The following is a 16,707-nucleotide window of genomic DNA, read 5'->3' as shown; positions in this document are numbered from 1 at the left end:
TATAAACTGAAAACAATTCCAATGTCTAACAGATGATGGAGAGATATATAATTATGGCATTTCCATGTAATGGATGTAGTCAGCATTAAAAACAAAATATCAATCCATTAAAAACGCATATTGCTGGGCACTGGTAGCTCACACCTATAATTCTAGTTACTCAGGAGGTTGAGATCTGAATATCGTGGTTTGAAGCCAACTTAGGGAAGGAAAGTCTGTGAGACTCTTTTTGCCAATAAACTACTCAGAAAAAGCCAGATGTGGCAGTAAAGTGCAAGCCTTGAGAAAAAGAATCTCAGGGACAATCCTCAAGCCTTGAGTTCAAGTTTGAGGACAAGCACACAAATACAAGCATATATACATACATACATACATACATACATACATACATACATACATACATATATGTTAGCAAACTCTGAAAACATCATGCCAAGTGAAAGAAACCAGTCAACATAGACTGCATATTATGTGAACCCAGTCCTGTGATATTTCCAGAACAGAGAAATATAGAGAGATAAAAAGTATAGTCATAATTACTGGAATGGGGGGGGGGTAAAAGAGTAGTGGTGGAAAATGGGGGAATATTAGGTGATACAAAGCAATGGTTGCCTAACTCTATATTAAAAGCTCTTAAATTGTTCACTTTCAACAGGCTGAATTGTAGTCAAGTGTGGTAGCTCACATCTGGAATAACTATTTTGGAGGCTAAGATGGAACGGATGATGTTTTGAGAACAGTGTAGGAAGTTTATGATGCCCCCCCATCTCAACCAGCAATGGTCTGCACTTATCACACCTGCTGTGTGATAGTGTGGGATCAGAGCCCATATTCCAGGCCAATCCAGACCAAAAAAAAAAAGTTCATAAGACTGCACGTCTACAGAAAACTATGGCATACATATCTCATTTCAGCTATGGCAAGATTTATACATATAAGGATCACAATCCGTGCCTTCTAAAGCAAAACCAAAAAGGAAGTGAGACTCTATCTCAAAAACAAACCAGAGGAAAAAGGCTTGGAGGCACGGTTCAAGCAGCAGAGCACTTGCCTAGCAAGTTGCAGAGTGTTAAAGTCAAACCCAGACCAATAAAAAAAAAGTAGATGAATTATAGGTTATGTCATGTAGAAAAAAATATTGTCATTTTTTCTAGTGACCAGAATAATGTTTCAAAACATAGATACAGAATGTCTGTGTTGAACTAACCTTGTATAAACTCAGTGGATTGCATAATAACTGTTTCATATTATGTTACTTGAATTTCAGAAGGAAAAAAAAACTTTCCAAAAGGTGAATTCAAAAAGTTTCCTCAAGAATTTAAACATATTTTGAATGTACATGGAATACTCTCAAGGTATTTTACTAGACTGTATGCTTATTCCATAATGGTAATTAATGTCATGCTACTAAAATCATCATAAAAATACATTCATATCTTTTTATGCACACTATACAGTAGCAAATGCAGTATGATGTCTAAATTCTTTTTTGTGTTTGTGTCTTTACTGGAGCTTGAATTCAGGGCCTGGGCACTGTCTTTTAATGTTTTTCACTCACATATGGTGCCCTACCACTTGAGCCACAGCTGCACTCCTGGCTTTTTGCTGGTTAACTGAAAATAAGAGTATCATAGTCTTTTCTTCACAGGCTGACTTTGAATCAAACTTAATCCTCAGCCTTCTGAGTAACTAGGATTATAGGGGTGAGCCACCAACACCCAGCAAAGTATAATTTCTTACAAATAAGAAAATCCTAAATTTGTCCTACATATTACAACTTAGTAAAACACAATTTCACTGAAAAGATACATTCTAATTAACATGTTGTAAATTACCCTGATATTGTTATGTTCTTAGTGGAAATAAAGGTATACATCCCAAAATACATACATTTGAAGAGATAAAATAGCTTTATTTTAGAAGTAGTTTCCTGATATTAAGCTATAAACTTATATACACAGAAATAAACATAATCTTTTTTCTTTATTGTCAAAGTGAAGTACAAAGGGGATACAGTTTCTTATGTGAGGCAGTGAGTTTTGAGGAGAATAAAGATTATCATCCTACCACTCATTGAACAGACAATTTTCTTGAGATATAAAGGGGCCAGTTTTTATTCAAAATCATGACTGAGAATTATGTAGTTTAAGCCCAATTTCCATAATGCCCAAGACAATGATGTTTCATCCTATCAACAAATTCCTCTTCCCCAGGGAGGATGGATAACTTGTCTGAAAAATCTGTGTGTAGAGAAATACTAAGTGTGTTATCTGCCAGATGTCTCTACCCTTTGAATATACACATCTTTTATTCATTTCTATCAGAGATCCTGTTCATTTTTACACTTTAAGCTCCTAAAATGGGATAATAATGTGTTCACTTATTCCAAATCTTTAGTAACCACTATTATACTTTCAAGTAAGCTATTTTTTCTAGGAAAAAGACATAACTATAGGGACTTTTATATTATTCCTTCACTTTTGATGTCCACATTTTTGATGCAAATGACAAATTTTATTTTTATGGCTCAGTAATACTCTGTGTGCAACACATTTTCTTTATCAAATCATTCATCTATTGTAGGGCTTAGCTACTGTGAATGGTGGTGCAGTAAGCATGCGACCTGCAGGTATGTCCTTAGTATGCTGATTTTACTTTCTTGGAAATATACCCTGAAGTGGAATGTAGGGAAGATACCTTTTTAGTTTTCCTAGGATCTTCCATACAGTTCTCCATCTGGTTATATTAATTTCCTTTCCCACAATGGCATATTAAAGTTTCTTTTCCATTATATTCTTATCAGAATTTTTTATATTTTTAGTGTTAGCCATTATAAATAAGGTGAGATGATATTTCATTATGATTGTAGGAAGGACAACCACTTTAATAAATGGTGTCAGAATACTGAATAGTCTTATGCATAAGTTTGAAATTTTTCTATTTCTCACCCTGTACAAAAACCAAATCAGCATGTGTTAAACATCCAAATGTGAGAATCTGAGACAGCTAAAATATTGAATAATACTTAAAAAAATATGTGTTTATTCAACTGCTCACATATTTTCCCTCACATCAACTTATTACAACACTTATTTTAAAATGAAAATGATCAATAAGATTAAAAATATATCATGACAGTAATTAAACTCCCAACAGGAAGCTTAGATGTTTCTTGTAGATGAGCCAATAAACGCTCTCCACTGATGCACATTGAAATAAAAAAATTCCTGCAGACTTCTCTAACAATTGGAGTGAACATTAGTGTTGCAGTCACCAGCTCTACTACAGCTACTCAAGTAATCTCTCTTCACAGGAATCAGCAGCGAGGTTACTGAACTCTCTTCATTAAACTTCTTGCCATGCAAATCCTTCTAGAACTAGCCTGCTATAAAAAGATTATTTTTTCCTCCTCATCTGAGCTCTAGCTATCTCCAAACCTGGTGTTTATTTCACATTAAAATGTGATTTAAGGCTGGCCCAGAATGAAGAGCTACTTGCATTTTCGATGGGAGGTTTCTTCTCAAAATTGTATCAATTCACATAAAGTTTGTCTTCCCAGCGCAGGCTCCACTGCTCCTCCCCTGACACCTACCAACATGTCTTGACCCCCTACATTCCAGAAATCAGGGGTCAGCAACTGGGTGCCCCACTTGTGAAAAGTTGTTGACCTCTGGGAAGGAGCTTGTAAAGGAAGCAAGTGTTAATTTTCAGAATGTGACTGGTCTTGATAGCAGCAACCTCATCTCATCTCAATGTCCCTTGGAATGTTTTCCAGCCAAGGAGCCTCGAACCAATCTGTCATCACTGGTCAACAGTGCAAGCGGCTCATTCTTGCCTTTCTCTCCTGGACCTGAAACCAAACATCTACCCTCCCCTCCTCCACTCACAACCAAGATTCATGTGTTCAACATTTGTCAGGGCCTTCATCGTCAATGACATGGTCAACACACCAACAAACTATATTTAACGCATGAAAAACAAACAACGGCTCCATTTCTCTCTGCTTTGTAATTGGGAGATACAGAATTGAAGTTTGAGGTCTACGAGTGTCCTTATTTTTGTAATAGTATTTATAGACATCTAGAATAATAATCTTCCAAAACCATAAAATGTTTAATAACACATTTTAATATACTTTTCTTAAGTACTTTTTAATAAAATACAGACATAATTATCAATGCATGTATAACAAGAAAAGGCTAGCCTTTCAAGTGAAATGGGGATTATTTACAGTAAAATCTAAAAAAACAGAATTTGTTTAATATTGTAAATTTTACCAAAAAAAGATTAATGAAAGAATTCTACTCATGTTGCTATGGCATTATCTCAAATTACCAACAGCAAAAGGGGAAATTCTCTACTTACTAAGGTTTATCAGTATTGGCCACTGCTTTGCATGTTTCCTCAAAATGGAAAATTATCCTCCTTAAATTATTCTCTAAGCACCATGACTGGGGGCAACTCATTATTAAAGTCTTCTTCACAAATAATCTGTTCTTCTCTTAATACCACACACAAAAATCTTGCATAGCTCTACCTATTGCAAATATTTCATGCCTCTTCCTGTTAATCTTAAATTTTAAAATGAATAAGTGATACTCAAATCGAGTATTTATTAACTGCCAATTATCTAGAAACAGACACTCCCTGCATAAATTCTTTTCACAAGAATATTCCCTTAAATATATATAACAATGATATTGTTAAGTAAAGAGTAAATCACCACTGAACTAGGAATAAGTTAAAACTATTATGCTGAGCAAAAACATTGCACTCCATTTGTCCAATATATGCAATGTAATAAGTAGATGAAAGACGCATCATTTCAGTTCCTCAAGAGAAGGGCAAAGCACATCTTCAAGCATTCTTGGCCTTTCCTATTTCATCCGTAATATGCTAAGAAACTTCCTTGTTTTGTACTTGCAAGCCATGTATTCACGGACTTTTAAAAAGTAATGCTGCTTTTCATTTCTTCAGTTCCAAGGTTAAAAATGCTGTTGGGGTTAAAAGTTTTATAGTTCCTTTATCATAATTAGTATCTTCCTCCTCAATCCTCCAAGAAAGTCTTTATAGTAATGGGCTTTGGCCTTTGACTACAACCCAGCAAGACAGATTACTGGAGATAACCCCCTGGAATTCCTTGTAGTGTTAACACCATAAAGGACTAAGATCTGTCTATTTAAGAAAAGGAGGCAGAGAGATAAGGAAAAGGAAATGTTTCGATCTATAGAAGTTATGAGACATAAGTAAGTAGCATAAATGCTTTTTCCTTACTCATGGCTCAGGAAACTTAAGGCCAGGGGAAAATTACCCTAATTGGAAAACCAAGCTTCATAAAAATCTAAGAGATAGTTGACAATATTATTACTCTGGACTTAAAACATTTCTCACTGAAATCAAACAATCTGAGGAGGATTTATTTTCTTCTTGCCATCATTCATTATTATATATCCCTTCTCTGGTTTAATAAAAACAAACAAAATTTAAAAATGTTTACAGAACATGCTTTAATTGCCTACATGATAAGTTAAGTAAAATGAGCAAAAAATCCAAAATACTAGAAATTTATTCTCTGTAGATGAATAAGGACCTCTATGTCCAACAGAAAGGAAAAAAAGTCACAAACTTCTTTTACCTACCTTCAGGAAATAAAAATTATGTTATAAATTTTATAGAACCAAGGTCTATAAATCTGTGGTAAATAAAAATAAACAGGAATACAAAACTAATCCTTCATGATTACAAATACCTCAGAACTAATACTAACACAATGAGCTTTTGCAGGTTTTCACACTATGTCCAAGAATAACAAAAAACATAGATCTCTACATGCTCATCATCAACACTCAAGTATAAACTATTTAGAGCACTTTTCTGATAAATTAAGTACAAGTTTTTGCTTTGTATCACTGACAAGTTTTAAATTTAGTTTTGAAAGTCTGAGATTTTAGCTAAGTAGACTATGCATGTCAATACTGGGTACAACTGGATAAGCAGAGGAAAAGCTTCAATACGCTATCTGTGATGTATATACAGTGTACACATTTACCATAGATTATTTCAGTCTCACCTTGAGAAAGTCAAAAACTCTTGTGAGCCTTCATTTTCTATTGTATGTACATTTTATGAGCTATAGATCGGTTCTTTCCATATTGCTTGGCAAGACAAAAATTAAGAAAATACACTGGATTCATATTGTCTTCAAGGCTTCATCAGACCATATGTGCAGATACTTGAGATGATGACAGAGTTAAGCTTCCTAGGGTTCTGGAGTCAAAGAAACTCTGCTGACCCCCACTACTGAGCAGGTGCACTCCTTCCACAGGGGGCAACATCTGCCGATCAGTCATGGTCCCACTTGGTGAGGAACCCAAGAAACTTCCTTGGGAAGAGACAATTTTCTCAGGACTGGCAGCCAGTTTGGGGGATGTCGAGAAGTTATATCCATACAATGCACAGGGGCTGTGTAACCTGAACGTGTTATAGGAACTCTGATGGGTCTGATTAGTAGTAAAGGCATTGCTGGAGGGTGATGGCATGATGTACTGGAGCTGGGGAGACATCCCCGAAATCTGCATGGACAAGCTGGTCTGTGGGCAGCTAAAGGCGTCCCCATCAGTGCCACTCATGGACATGTTCATGGAGGTGCTGCTGCTCACACCTACGTAGGAGGGAGTCCTTGGCGGGGCAAAGGTTTCACTGGTCTGGTTGGTGAGCCTGTTGTATGTCTCTGCCAATGATGTGCTGTACCGGTTGAGGGTGAGGCCTGAGCGGGCACAGGCAGAATAGTCAGCTGGGGCCAGACTACATAGCTGGCTGGTGTTGGGCCCCAGATGGAAGGCAGGAGAGGAACATGAGGAGCCAGACAAAAGGTGAGGGTGCGTGGCTGGAACACCATTCCCAGTACCTTGGAGCAAAGTGGAGGAACTTGCATTGCCTGTAAAAGAAGACCAAACATAAAGAGACATCTTTACCTTATAGTTTGGTGAGCACATGGAAAATATAGCTTGCTGCCAGGAATGAGAGGCTATAAAGATGGCAAGGAGATGGTCTTAGTGTTCAATGAGTTTATAATGTCAATGAATTCAGACTGAAATAGTTTAAAGGCAATCTCCTCAGCAAATGTGGATACTACCACTAGAACTTCTAGACATTCTCCCTCAATTAGCTTTCCCAGCGTCTTCTTATTTACTACAATAAATATTGCAAATACTGAATGTACTAAAAACTTTATATAACAATTTGATTTATTGTTCCCTGAGTTTAATAAGCCATATTTTGGTGGCACTCAGGACCTCAGGCTTTATTAGGCTGGCAGGACTGTTGAGCCATGCCTCCAGCCCTATTTTTTTCTAGTTATTTTTAGGATAAGATCTTTTTTTTTCGAACCAGTCATGTGCCTGAGATGCAACCTGACTATTATAGCCTACCCAGTGTTGCTGGAATCACAGGAAAATGTCACCACATCCAGATTTCCTTCCATAAAGATGGAGTTTCATGGACTTTTCTGCTCATTCTGGCCTATTACCAACATCCTCCTAATCTCAGCCTATGTAGCTTAAGCTGACAGGCAGGTGCCTTGATGTCCCACTATGAGTAAAGAAAGCAACTCTCAAACTGTTCAGTTTAGACTATTCTTGATGTAGAACCTTCCTGCTCTCTGCCTCCCAAATAGATAGGGTTATAGGCACAAACCACTGAAACTCTCCTGTAATAAGCAACCCTTCTATACCCATGTCTTATGCTTTTGTCAGCAAAGCTTGTTCTGAATGAATATAGCTTCTTATAAAGTAAAAGAAGTAATCCAAAGGAAAGAGCAGAACTGGTCCAAAGCACTTCCTACAGCAAGCATATTTGCTTTTCACTGACGCTTGTATCCATCCTGACTATACTACCCAGCTCTCAGCTATGTAGGAAAGCAATAGTCTAGACCCTCAAAAATCTCATTTACAACCAGAAAACAGGTTGGTGGACCACATGATAATGTAAGAGCAAAGGTTAAATAAACAATGCTATGAAACTAAGGGAGTGGCTAATCCTTTATTCAGTCAATAACAGAGATGGTATCTGATTCCCCCTCTTTACACCTGCTTGGCAGATTGATGCTTGTAACTCTCAGGGAGCCAAAGAGGAGAGGAGAATCCCAAAGGGCTGGACAGGTTGTAAAACCTTCATTGTTCTAGAAACAATATTTTATATAGCATCTCAAAATAATCTAAAAACTTAATACAAGCAGTGATAATAATACAAAACCCAGCATGTGGAAGTCTCACTAGAAGCTGGAAGATTCTTGGTCAAGAGCCTTCCTTCAGGAGCAAGCCTAGAGTCCCACACTGAGTAGACCAGAAGAAAGGTTCCTCCTTCTCCTTCTTTGAGGAAACACAAGCCCTGAGCTTATGGGAAATATTCAGAACGAAAGCAATTCAAGGAGATCTGCCCTATCTTCTTAGCAAAGACCCAATGGCAGAATCCTGTTAAGAGACTATTCTGCTTTAAAAAAAAATCTGTCATGAAAGGGTGGATTGGAACCAGTACCTGCAATTTCTTGTGAAGCATACTTGGCCTTAGAGACCCTAGTCCACCTCTAATTACAGAAATGTGCTGCCATATCCAGTTGTGCTAAGGTTTTACACTCAAAATATGCTGTCTTAGAATAGGCAGGGTATAGTGTCTGTTTATTTACTAATTTAATTAATTAATTTATGTCCTCCCTCAATGAGGAGCATGCCTGTCTCATCTTAATGACAGCTATGTCCGTGTTTATATGGGTTAGCACATACAAACATATTCTCTCATGTTTCCACACCAGGACCTGACTCATAGGCTCAGCTATATATATATATTGACCTTCCCTCACTCTAAAATTATATATGTGTGTGTATGCATGTGTATATACACACACAATCTGAAACATCCAAGATTTAACTTAAACTTGACAACTATTTTTCATGAGCTATCTCCATAACCATACAAAAAAGAAATAGATCTTGAGGAAGAAAAATGCTAGTGATAAGGTCACTGTTACAGATGGTAAGTGTACATTTTGTAGTTCTCGATCCTTTTAGCAGGAAGTGTCTGCCTCTGTGCCTTTATGAATTACCTTGTTTGGAAATTCCAGGGATATCTTCAAAGGTGAGAGTCCGTAATGAAGGCCGCCAGAATGCATAGGATTCCACCAGGGCTTCCAACCCCATTCTAAACAGCATGGTCAGGATGGGGGTGGACAAACAAGGCAAGTTAGGAGCAGCTGGATCTTTCACCAGTCATAAGCATCTCAGAAAACACCACCCATATCGAGAGTAGCCCCACAGTGGTAGTAGAGAAATGTGCCACAGGGGTGAACAAATAAGAGAACATCTACAAAGATTGTTAATGCAAGGATTGTTGGCTCTAAGCCAACTTGGAGGATGAAAAATGTTCTTTTTGTGATAAGGAGCCAAAGAGAGAGTCCACCCCGGCTAGTGTGAAGCCAAGGTTCTGCTGTGATCTGGAGCAATCTCCCTCCTCCTCACAGGACTTCTTCCCCTGAGCAAGACGGTTGCCAAAAAAGCATCCTCCCATATAACCTTTAGAGGCATTTCTGCCCATCATGTAGTACTGCAGCTGCCAGCTCATGGAGAAGTAGAAAAGAAGTCTGGTTTCTACTCTGGGACACAATCTCCACTACCAGCCAAGCTAGCAAGATGATCTCAAAGGTTTATTTTGTGTCAGGGGGTTAGTATTAACACCACAAATTATTATAAAGCTCCAACATGCTTAGTGAATAAATACTTGTGAAGAGGCATATATACTCTAAAACAAAAGCAACTACTCTAAATGCTAGTGAAAGCGATTTATACCAAGAGATTCGGTCCTCCCCTCTTTGTATCAGGTAACCAACTCCTGTAGGTTCTAAGATTGAAGTCCTTCATACTCCTAGCCATTCTCAAGACAGACTGAGACCTTAGCACCTCTCAACAACCTCAGCCTTGTTCAATTCAAGATAGTACTATAGGAGCTAGTAGGGGTGGAGCTCAGTGGCAGAGCCCCTGTTTAGTATTACACACAAAGCTCATCTCTAGTACTGGGGAAAAAAATGAAAGGAAATGCCTGTTTCCTGAGATATCCAATCCTACTTTAGACATTTCTTATGATTATCAGATACTCTTAGTAATTTCAACTCAGGCACTATCTCCTCTAGATTCCCTAATGCCTAACCATGAACTCTGAAACTTCTCCAGAATCATACCATCTATAACACGGCAAACTCTCCAAACAGTAGAGAAGTGATATGTACAGATAAAATGATGTCAAGTGTTTTTGCTTTGTTTTGTTTTGTTGTGGTATTATAAGACAAGGTCTTGCTAAGGAGATTAGGCTGGAATTGATTTTGTAATCCTCTTGCCTCAGATTCCTGAGTGCTGGGATTACAGAAATGTGCTGCCATATCCAGTTGTGCTGAGGTTTTATACTCCAAATGTGTTGTCTTAGAATATGCAGGGTATAGTGTCTATATATTTACTAATTTAATTAATTATGTCCTCCCTCAATGAGGAGTATGCCTGTCTTATTTTAATGACAGCTATGTGCGTGTTTATATGGGTTAGCACATACAAACATATTCTCTCATGTTTCCACACCAGGACCTGACTCATAGGCTCAGTCACTGCTCATGGAAGTATGAGTATCCACCACAAATGTGACTGCCCGGCTGCCAAAAGAGAGCAGGGCACAAAGTGGACCTATACCTGTTTTACCTGGACAAGGACATAATCTGGCTCTGATACATAATCAGTGTGTCACCAAGTTGATTATTCAAAAATATGGACACAAAAGTAAGATCTGAAGTACTGGGTTGTAAGTATAAGTCACTCAGATTTGCTGTGTGATGTTAAGTCAATTTCTTAACTTCCCTGGACTTCAGTTTCCTATAAGGGATAAAGAAAGAGGCTTGGAAATCTTTTCAAGCTCTCAAGTTGTTTCATTTGAAGTGATTTTTTTCCCAAATGACATATCTTATCTGTAGTTAAACTACAAGTCCAGTCCAAGATCATGTCATGTGGTAGGCAATCTTTTCTGTGCAGTGAAGAATTGGCTTCTGTCCAGTTTGGTGTGCTCTGTCCATCTCAACATATAGTATGTTGCCTATGGGTTATATTTCTCACTGAATTAATGAATGCTAGGTGCTGTTTAGCTGATCATTCTTATTTACATTATGCAAACCGCAAATTTTTATGTCCTCCTAGAAATAAGATTGTTAATAAAAATTGATAAAATCCTATCCTTTATTATCACAATGAATTGTAATAATGGTACTTTGAGATGTTAAAGGTAATCAGAATATTCATAGATCAGTCATGAGAGGAGTTTATAAATATAATTAGCAAGAGTCTACCAAAATAAAAAATTTATTAACAATAGGATGTTCAATGTTGCTTACTTTCTTAAGCAGTATAAACTTTATTATGCTTCAAATACATAAAATAAATTGAGGCAATTCTTTATGCATAACAAATAGAAAAGCTTCGCCTTACAGAGATGGTCTGAGGGTGATATATCCACAAATGATCTGATTTGGAGCTATTGATATTTTTCCCAAGGCTGCTTTTTCACACTGCTAGTTCCAGAAAGGATCTCAGATATTTTGCAGGAAACAGTTATAAAATGTTTATTAGCTGAATCTGGACTTTTGTTTAAAAAGCCTTCATTTGCTCCAGTAATGGAGACTTTTCTCCATCTAGTTAAAGAAAAGATGAAAGGCACCTCCTGCAGGAGAGCAGCCAAGGCGATAATTTATACAAGGTGCTTTGAACAACTTCCACATTTTATCACCACCCTAATTTATGCTATCAAATGGCCGAGTTTATTTAGTAAAATGGTTATGTTTTTCCTGAAGTATTTAAAGAGAAGAAATTTTTGTACCTTCCTGAGTAAAAAATTTTATAGGGTCAAACCTAAGGCCTGACTGAAGAATGAAACTATTCTCAGCACATAAATTCGCTCTCACGTAGCAAATGTCTTGCAGCAGAGCTTTTAAGGACCGAAGCTACTGATTCGTATAAAATAGGATGCAGAGTCATAAATAGCCAGGAAAGGATAATTTTTAATTAAGGAAAATTGTTTTATAAAGTTTGAACCATCCCAATTCCATGTTCTTTTCATGTCATGTTCAATTTATTTCCTGTATAAGGAAAAATAAAAACAGCATTTTTGCTTTAAAAAGCAATTAAAACTGCATGACAGATTCTTGAGTAATAAAGAAATATAAACTTAGCAGTATGGAGATTCCTCAGAAGGCTAAATATAGAACTCCCCTATGACCCAGCAGCCCCACTTTTGGGTATCTATCCAAAAGAACACAAACAAAATCACAGTAAAGCCACCAGCACAACAATGTTCATCACAGCCCAATTTGTCATAGCTAGAATCTGGAACCAACCCAGATGCCCCTCAGTAGACGAATGGATCAGGAAAATGTGGTACATATACACAATGGAATTTTATGCCTCTATCATAAAGAATGACATTGCCCCATTTGTAAGGAAATGGAAGGACTTGGAAAAAATTATACTAAGTGAAGTGAGACAGACCCAAAGAAACATGGACTCTATGGTCCCCCTTATTGGGAATAATGAGCACAGGTTTAGGCAAGTCACAGCAGAGGATCACAAGAGCCCAGTAGCTATAACCCTTATGAACACATAAGATGATGCTAATTGAAATGAACTCCATGTTATGGAAACAATTGTTATATCACAGTTGTAACTACTTTCAATGTCCCATGTGTATCTGTAGCTTCTATTATTGATGATGTTCTTGTATCACCTTCCTGTGGTTGTACCAACACTATCTCTGTAATCTTATCTGAGTATATTGGAAACCGTGTATACTGGTATTAGAACTAGGAAATTGAAAGGGAATACCAAAATTGAGAGACACAGGATAAATAAAGAGAAACAACTACAAAAGCAATACTTGCAAAACTGTTTGGTGTAAGTGAACTGAACACCTCATAGGAGGAAAGGGAAAGGGAGAGGAGGGAGGAGGAAAGAGGGATGAGATAACAAACAGTACAAGAAATATATCCAATTCCTAACGTATGAAACTGTAACCTCTGTGTACATCAGTTTTATAATAAAAATTTGAAAAAAAAAGAAATATAAGCTTTTCCTTTTATATTTAAGATATAAAAGAAATATCGTGTTTTTTTTATATTTTCCAAACCCCTGCATTCTTAACTGAGTTATACATATAACTTAGGCTTTTTAAAGAAATGAAAACAATATACTAGCTCAAAATGTTTAAAACTGACAAAATTCTCTTTTCTCTATATATGTCATCTTTATTTATCAAAGATATTTAAATCAGAGCTTTTAACAGAGAATATTTGGTTTAAAAATATTTAGCATTCTATTATAACCAGTGAAAAGCTCATCTCTAAGCAAGAAAAATTATTTCATGGGGAAAAAAGCATTGAAATATTATTTCAATAGCAAGAAAGCTGCTATAGACATACTCCACATATAATACTATAGTTTAGATATTTGGAAAATAAAAAGTTTAAATTTTAAAAGTGTTCAGTATAAACTCATTGCTACATGTTTATTAAAACATTACAAGTTTTTTTAAATAATTATGATATTCATTTTTTTCAATTGACACATAATTATGCATGTCTACCAGGTACATGTTCTGCTATATGCATTTATTGTTTAATGATACAATCAGGGTATTCACAATATATATCTCATAAAATATAAATTTAATTAAAATTAACTTTTTCATAGAAGTAGGTTAAATTGTTAATGTCTAGTCACTGTTGTCTTTCAAGACATTACATGTTTCAGTAGAGTTGGGCAAGAAATAATAGCAATTACCACCAGATACCATGTTCCACATTCCACAAAAAGCCAAAGGAAATACCCTTATCAAATCTAGCATTTTTTTACCTTGTCCTACCAAACAACAGGAAAAATAACTACTGTTAATTATCACTGATGCTACTGATCTTTTTATTGAGTGAATTTAAATAACTAATGTCTTTCTACTATGCTTCCCCAAATAGAATTCTTCCCCAAAACATGTCACATGTGTCTATGACCTCACTTTTACTTGTAGAAGTTCCAATCACTGTTATGATCTAAAACATACCTTAAGTATATTTTAAATTCATTGTTTCATAAATAAACTGAGAGTGTCCAAGCAGTGAGATCTCCAGCAATAATGGCAGTAAGAACTTTGCTGATGCTACGGACAGTTTCTTATGTCTTTTGCAAAGCCTGAGTTTTGCTGCTATCAGTTCCTGTGAGGTCTAGTAAGTTCCATGTCTGCTTGATAAACTGAAATCAAGACTCTCAAATGGACAAATTCTATGCTGATAAAATCAAACTCGTATTCTACCAAAGCATTTACCATGGTGGAAAAGGAGTCACCCTAACAATTCCCTTCAGTTGCCTCTCTAGGCTCAGTGATCAGCTAAGGTTGTAAATTATCGTTTCATTTGCATTCAAGTTCAGAAACTCCTCTGAAAAGCAAGTTAACCAGTAGCTAATGCAACATTAAAAAAAAAAGCCAAGCAAGTTTTCTGTTTTCTATTCAGACTAAAACAGACATCTCAAGTAACACAAAATAATTTCAACATAGGAGAGAATTCGTAATGTTAAAATTATTTGCATAACTTCCTACAAGATGAATAATCTCAGAGGGAAGCCCTCCTGTCTTACTGTTCTACTGTTCTACATTTAAGGTCACTCTGCTTTTAATGCATTTTACTTGCATTTGACAAAGGAGTTAATGGGAGTTTGTTTGTTTGCGAGAGTCTTGTTATGTGACCAGGCTTACCTCCAAGTCACAATCCTTTCACTAGGACTGCACCACCACACCCAGCTTTTAGTAGTTGCACGTTCGTCCTTACCCTGCATGCTGTTTAAGTGATACGATGTCATATAAAGATGACATAAATCTCAGAAAGAAACAATATATCTGAAAAGGTCTCAGGTACTTACCTTACCCAACTAGTCAGGTAAAGAGCTAAGAATCTAGTCTTATTACCTAACTGTTTTTCCCCAAAATTTCAGATGAAATTGTCTTTACGAATGGATCAGGAAAATGTGGTACATATACACAATGGAATTTTATGCCTCTATCAGAAAGAATGACATTGCCCCATTTGTAAGGAAATGGAAGGACTTAGAAAAAATTATACTAAGTGAAGTGAGCCACACCCAAAGAAACATGGACTCTATGGTCTCCCTTATTGGGAATAATTAGCACAGGTTTAGGCAAGTCACAACAGAGGATCACAAGGGCCCAATAGCTATACCCTTATGATCACATAAGATGATGCTAAGTGAAATTAACTCCATTTTATGGAAATGATTGCTATATCAGAGTTGTAAATACTTTTAACATCCCATGTGTATCTGTAGTTTCTACTACTGATGATGTTCGTGTATCACCTTCTTGTGATTGTATCTACACTATCTCTGTAATCTTATCTGAGTGTATGGGAAACAGTGTGTACTGGAATTAGAATTAGGAAATTCAAAGGGAATACCAAAATTGAGAGACAAAGGGTAAAATAAGAGAAACAACAACAAAAGCAATACTTGCAAAACTGTTTGGTGTAAGTGAACTGAACACCTCGGGGGGGAAAGGGGGAGGGGGGAGGGGGGTATGAGGGACAAGGTAACAAACAGTACAAGAAATGTATCCAATGCCTAACGTATGAAACTGTAACCTCTCTGTACATCAGTTTTCTAATAAAAAAAAGAAAAAAAAAGAAATTGTCTTTAAATTAATTGTAGACTTTCATTCCACGTAGACATAAAACAAGTCCATTTTAAGTTTTCATGGAGTAATAACTTTGAGCATAAAGTAACAAAAACTTCAAACACTTAATTAAAATATGCTTTGCAAAACATTTAAATCAGTCTTTGCCTGATAGGGCATTTAGCGAGTGTTGGTCTATTATTATCCTGCTTTACTATCTCACTTTAGAAAATGTTTTGTTGTACTGTATTGGAATAGAATCATATATTAATAAATTTGAAAGCCCTTGGCACACAGACTAGATGATCTCTTTTTTTTCTTTTTCTTTTTTGCCAGACCTGGGACTTGAACTCAGGGCCTGAGCACTGCCCCTGCCTTCTTTTTTGCTCAAGGCTAGCACTCTACCACTTGAGTCACAGAGCCACTTTTGGCTTTTGCTATATAAGTGGTGCTGGGAATCAAATCCCAAGGCTTCATGTATATGAGGCAAGCACTCTACCAGTAGGCCATATTCCAGGCCCCGATGATCTGCTTTTTGATAAAAGTAATAAAGTGGCATTCATTATTGCAGCTCTCTCACTTTTAAACAGAACACAGAGAAAATAAACAAGTTTATGGCTGTCAGCAAAGCCAAAACAAATTTGAAAACTAAAAAAAAAAAAAATCAGCTTTCTTGGCAATGGGAAGTTGTTTCATAATACAGCTGGAAGTATGAGTTAACAAGAGACTCCATCATACTCCTGAGACAGAATCAATAGACAATTGTGTCATCACTAAGGAAATTCTAAGCCAACAGCAGAGGCACAGAGGACACTGACTTGGGATGCTGAGGCCCCTGAGCCTGCAAGGGCAGCATTCTTCAAGGCCCCTTAAGAAACAACATACTCTGCAAACCCCAAGGCCCTACACTTCCACCCCAGCATCACGCATGAAAGCTCATGCATGAACCAGGGAAGG

At 36.7% G+C, this 16,707-nt stretch overlaps 1 protein-coding gene across 1 annotated transcript in view; it reads right to left on the bottom strand.

Annotated features, from left to right (window-relative positions):
• Nucleotides 1-4,189: 4,189 nt before the first annotated feature.
• Nucleotides 4,190-16,707, bottom strand: part of Tbx18 (T-box transcription factor 18) — a 34,234-nt gene continuing 21,716 nt past the window's right edge. The window contains exons 7-8 of the mRNA XM_048353886.1: nt 9,101-9,195; nt 4,190-6,937 (exon numbers count right to left, since the gene is read on the bottom strand). Coding sequence (XP_048209843.1) covers nt 6,213-6,937; nt 9,101-9,195 — 820 coding nt within the window. The 3' untranslated portion in view covers nt 4,190-6,212. The remainder of the gene's footprint in view (nt 6,938-9,100; nt 9,196-16,707) is intronic.

The sequence above is a fragment of the Perognathus longimembris genome, chromosome 9 (assembly GCF_023159225.1).
Source record: "Perognathus longimembris pacificus isolate PPM17 chromosome 9, ASM2315922v1, whole genome shotgun sequence".
Taxonomy (NCBI): Eukaryota; Metazoa; Chordata; class Mammalia; order Rodentia; family Heteromyidae; genus Perognathus; species Perognathus longimembris.
The sequence above is the reverse complement of the archived record's forward strand: the minus strand, read 5'-3'. Positions and strand labels throughout refer to the sequence as shown.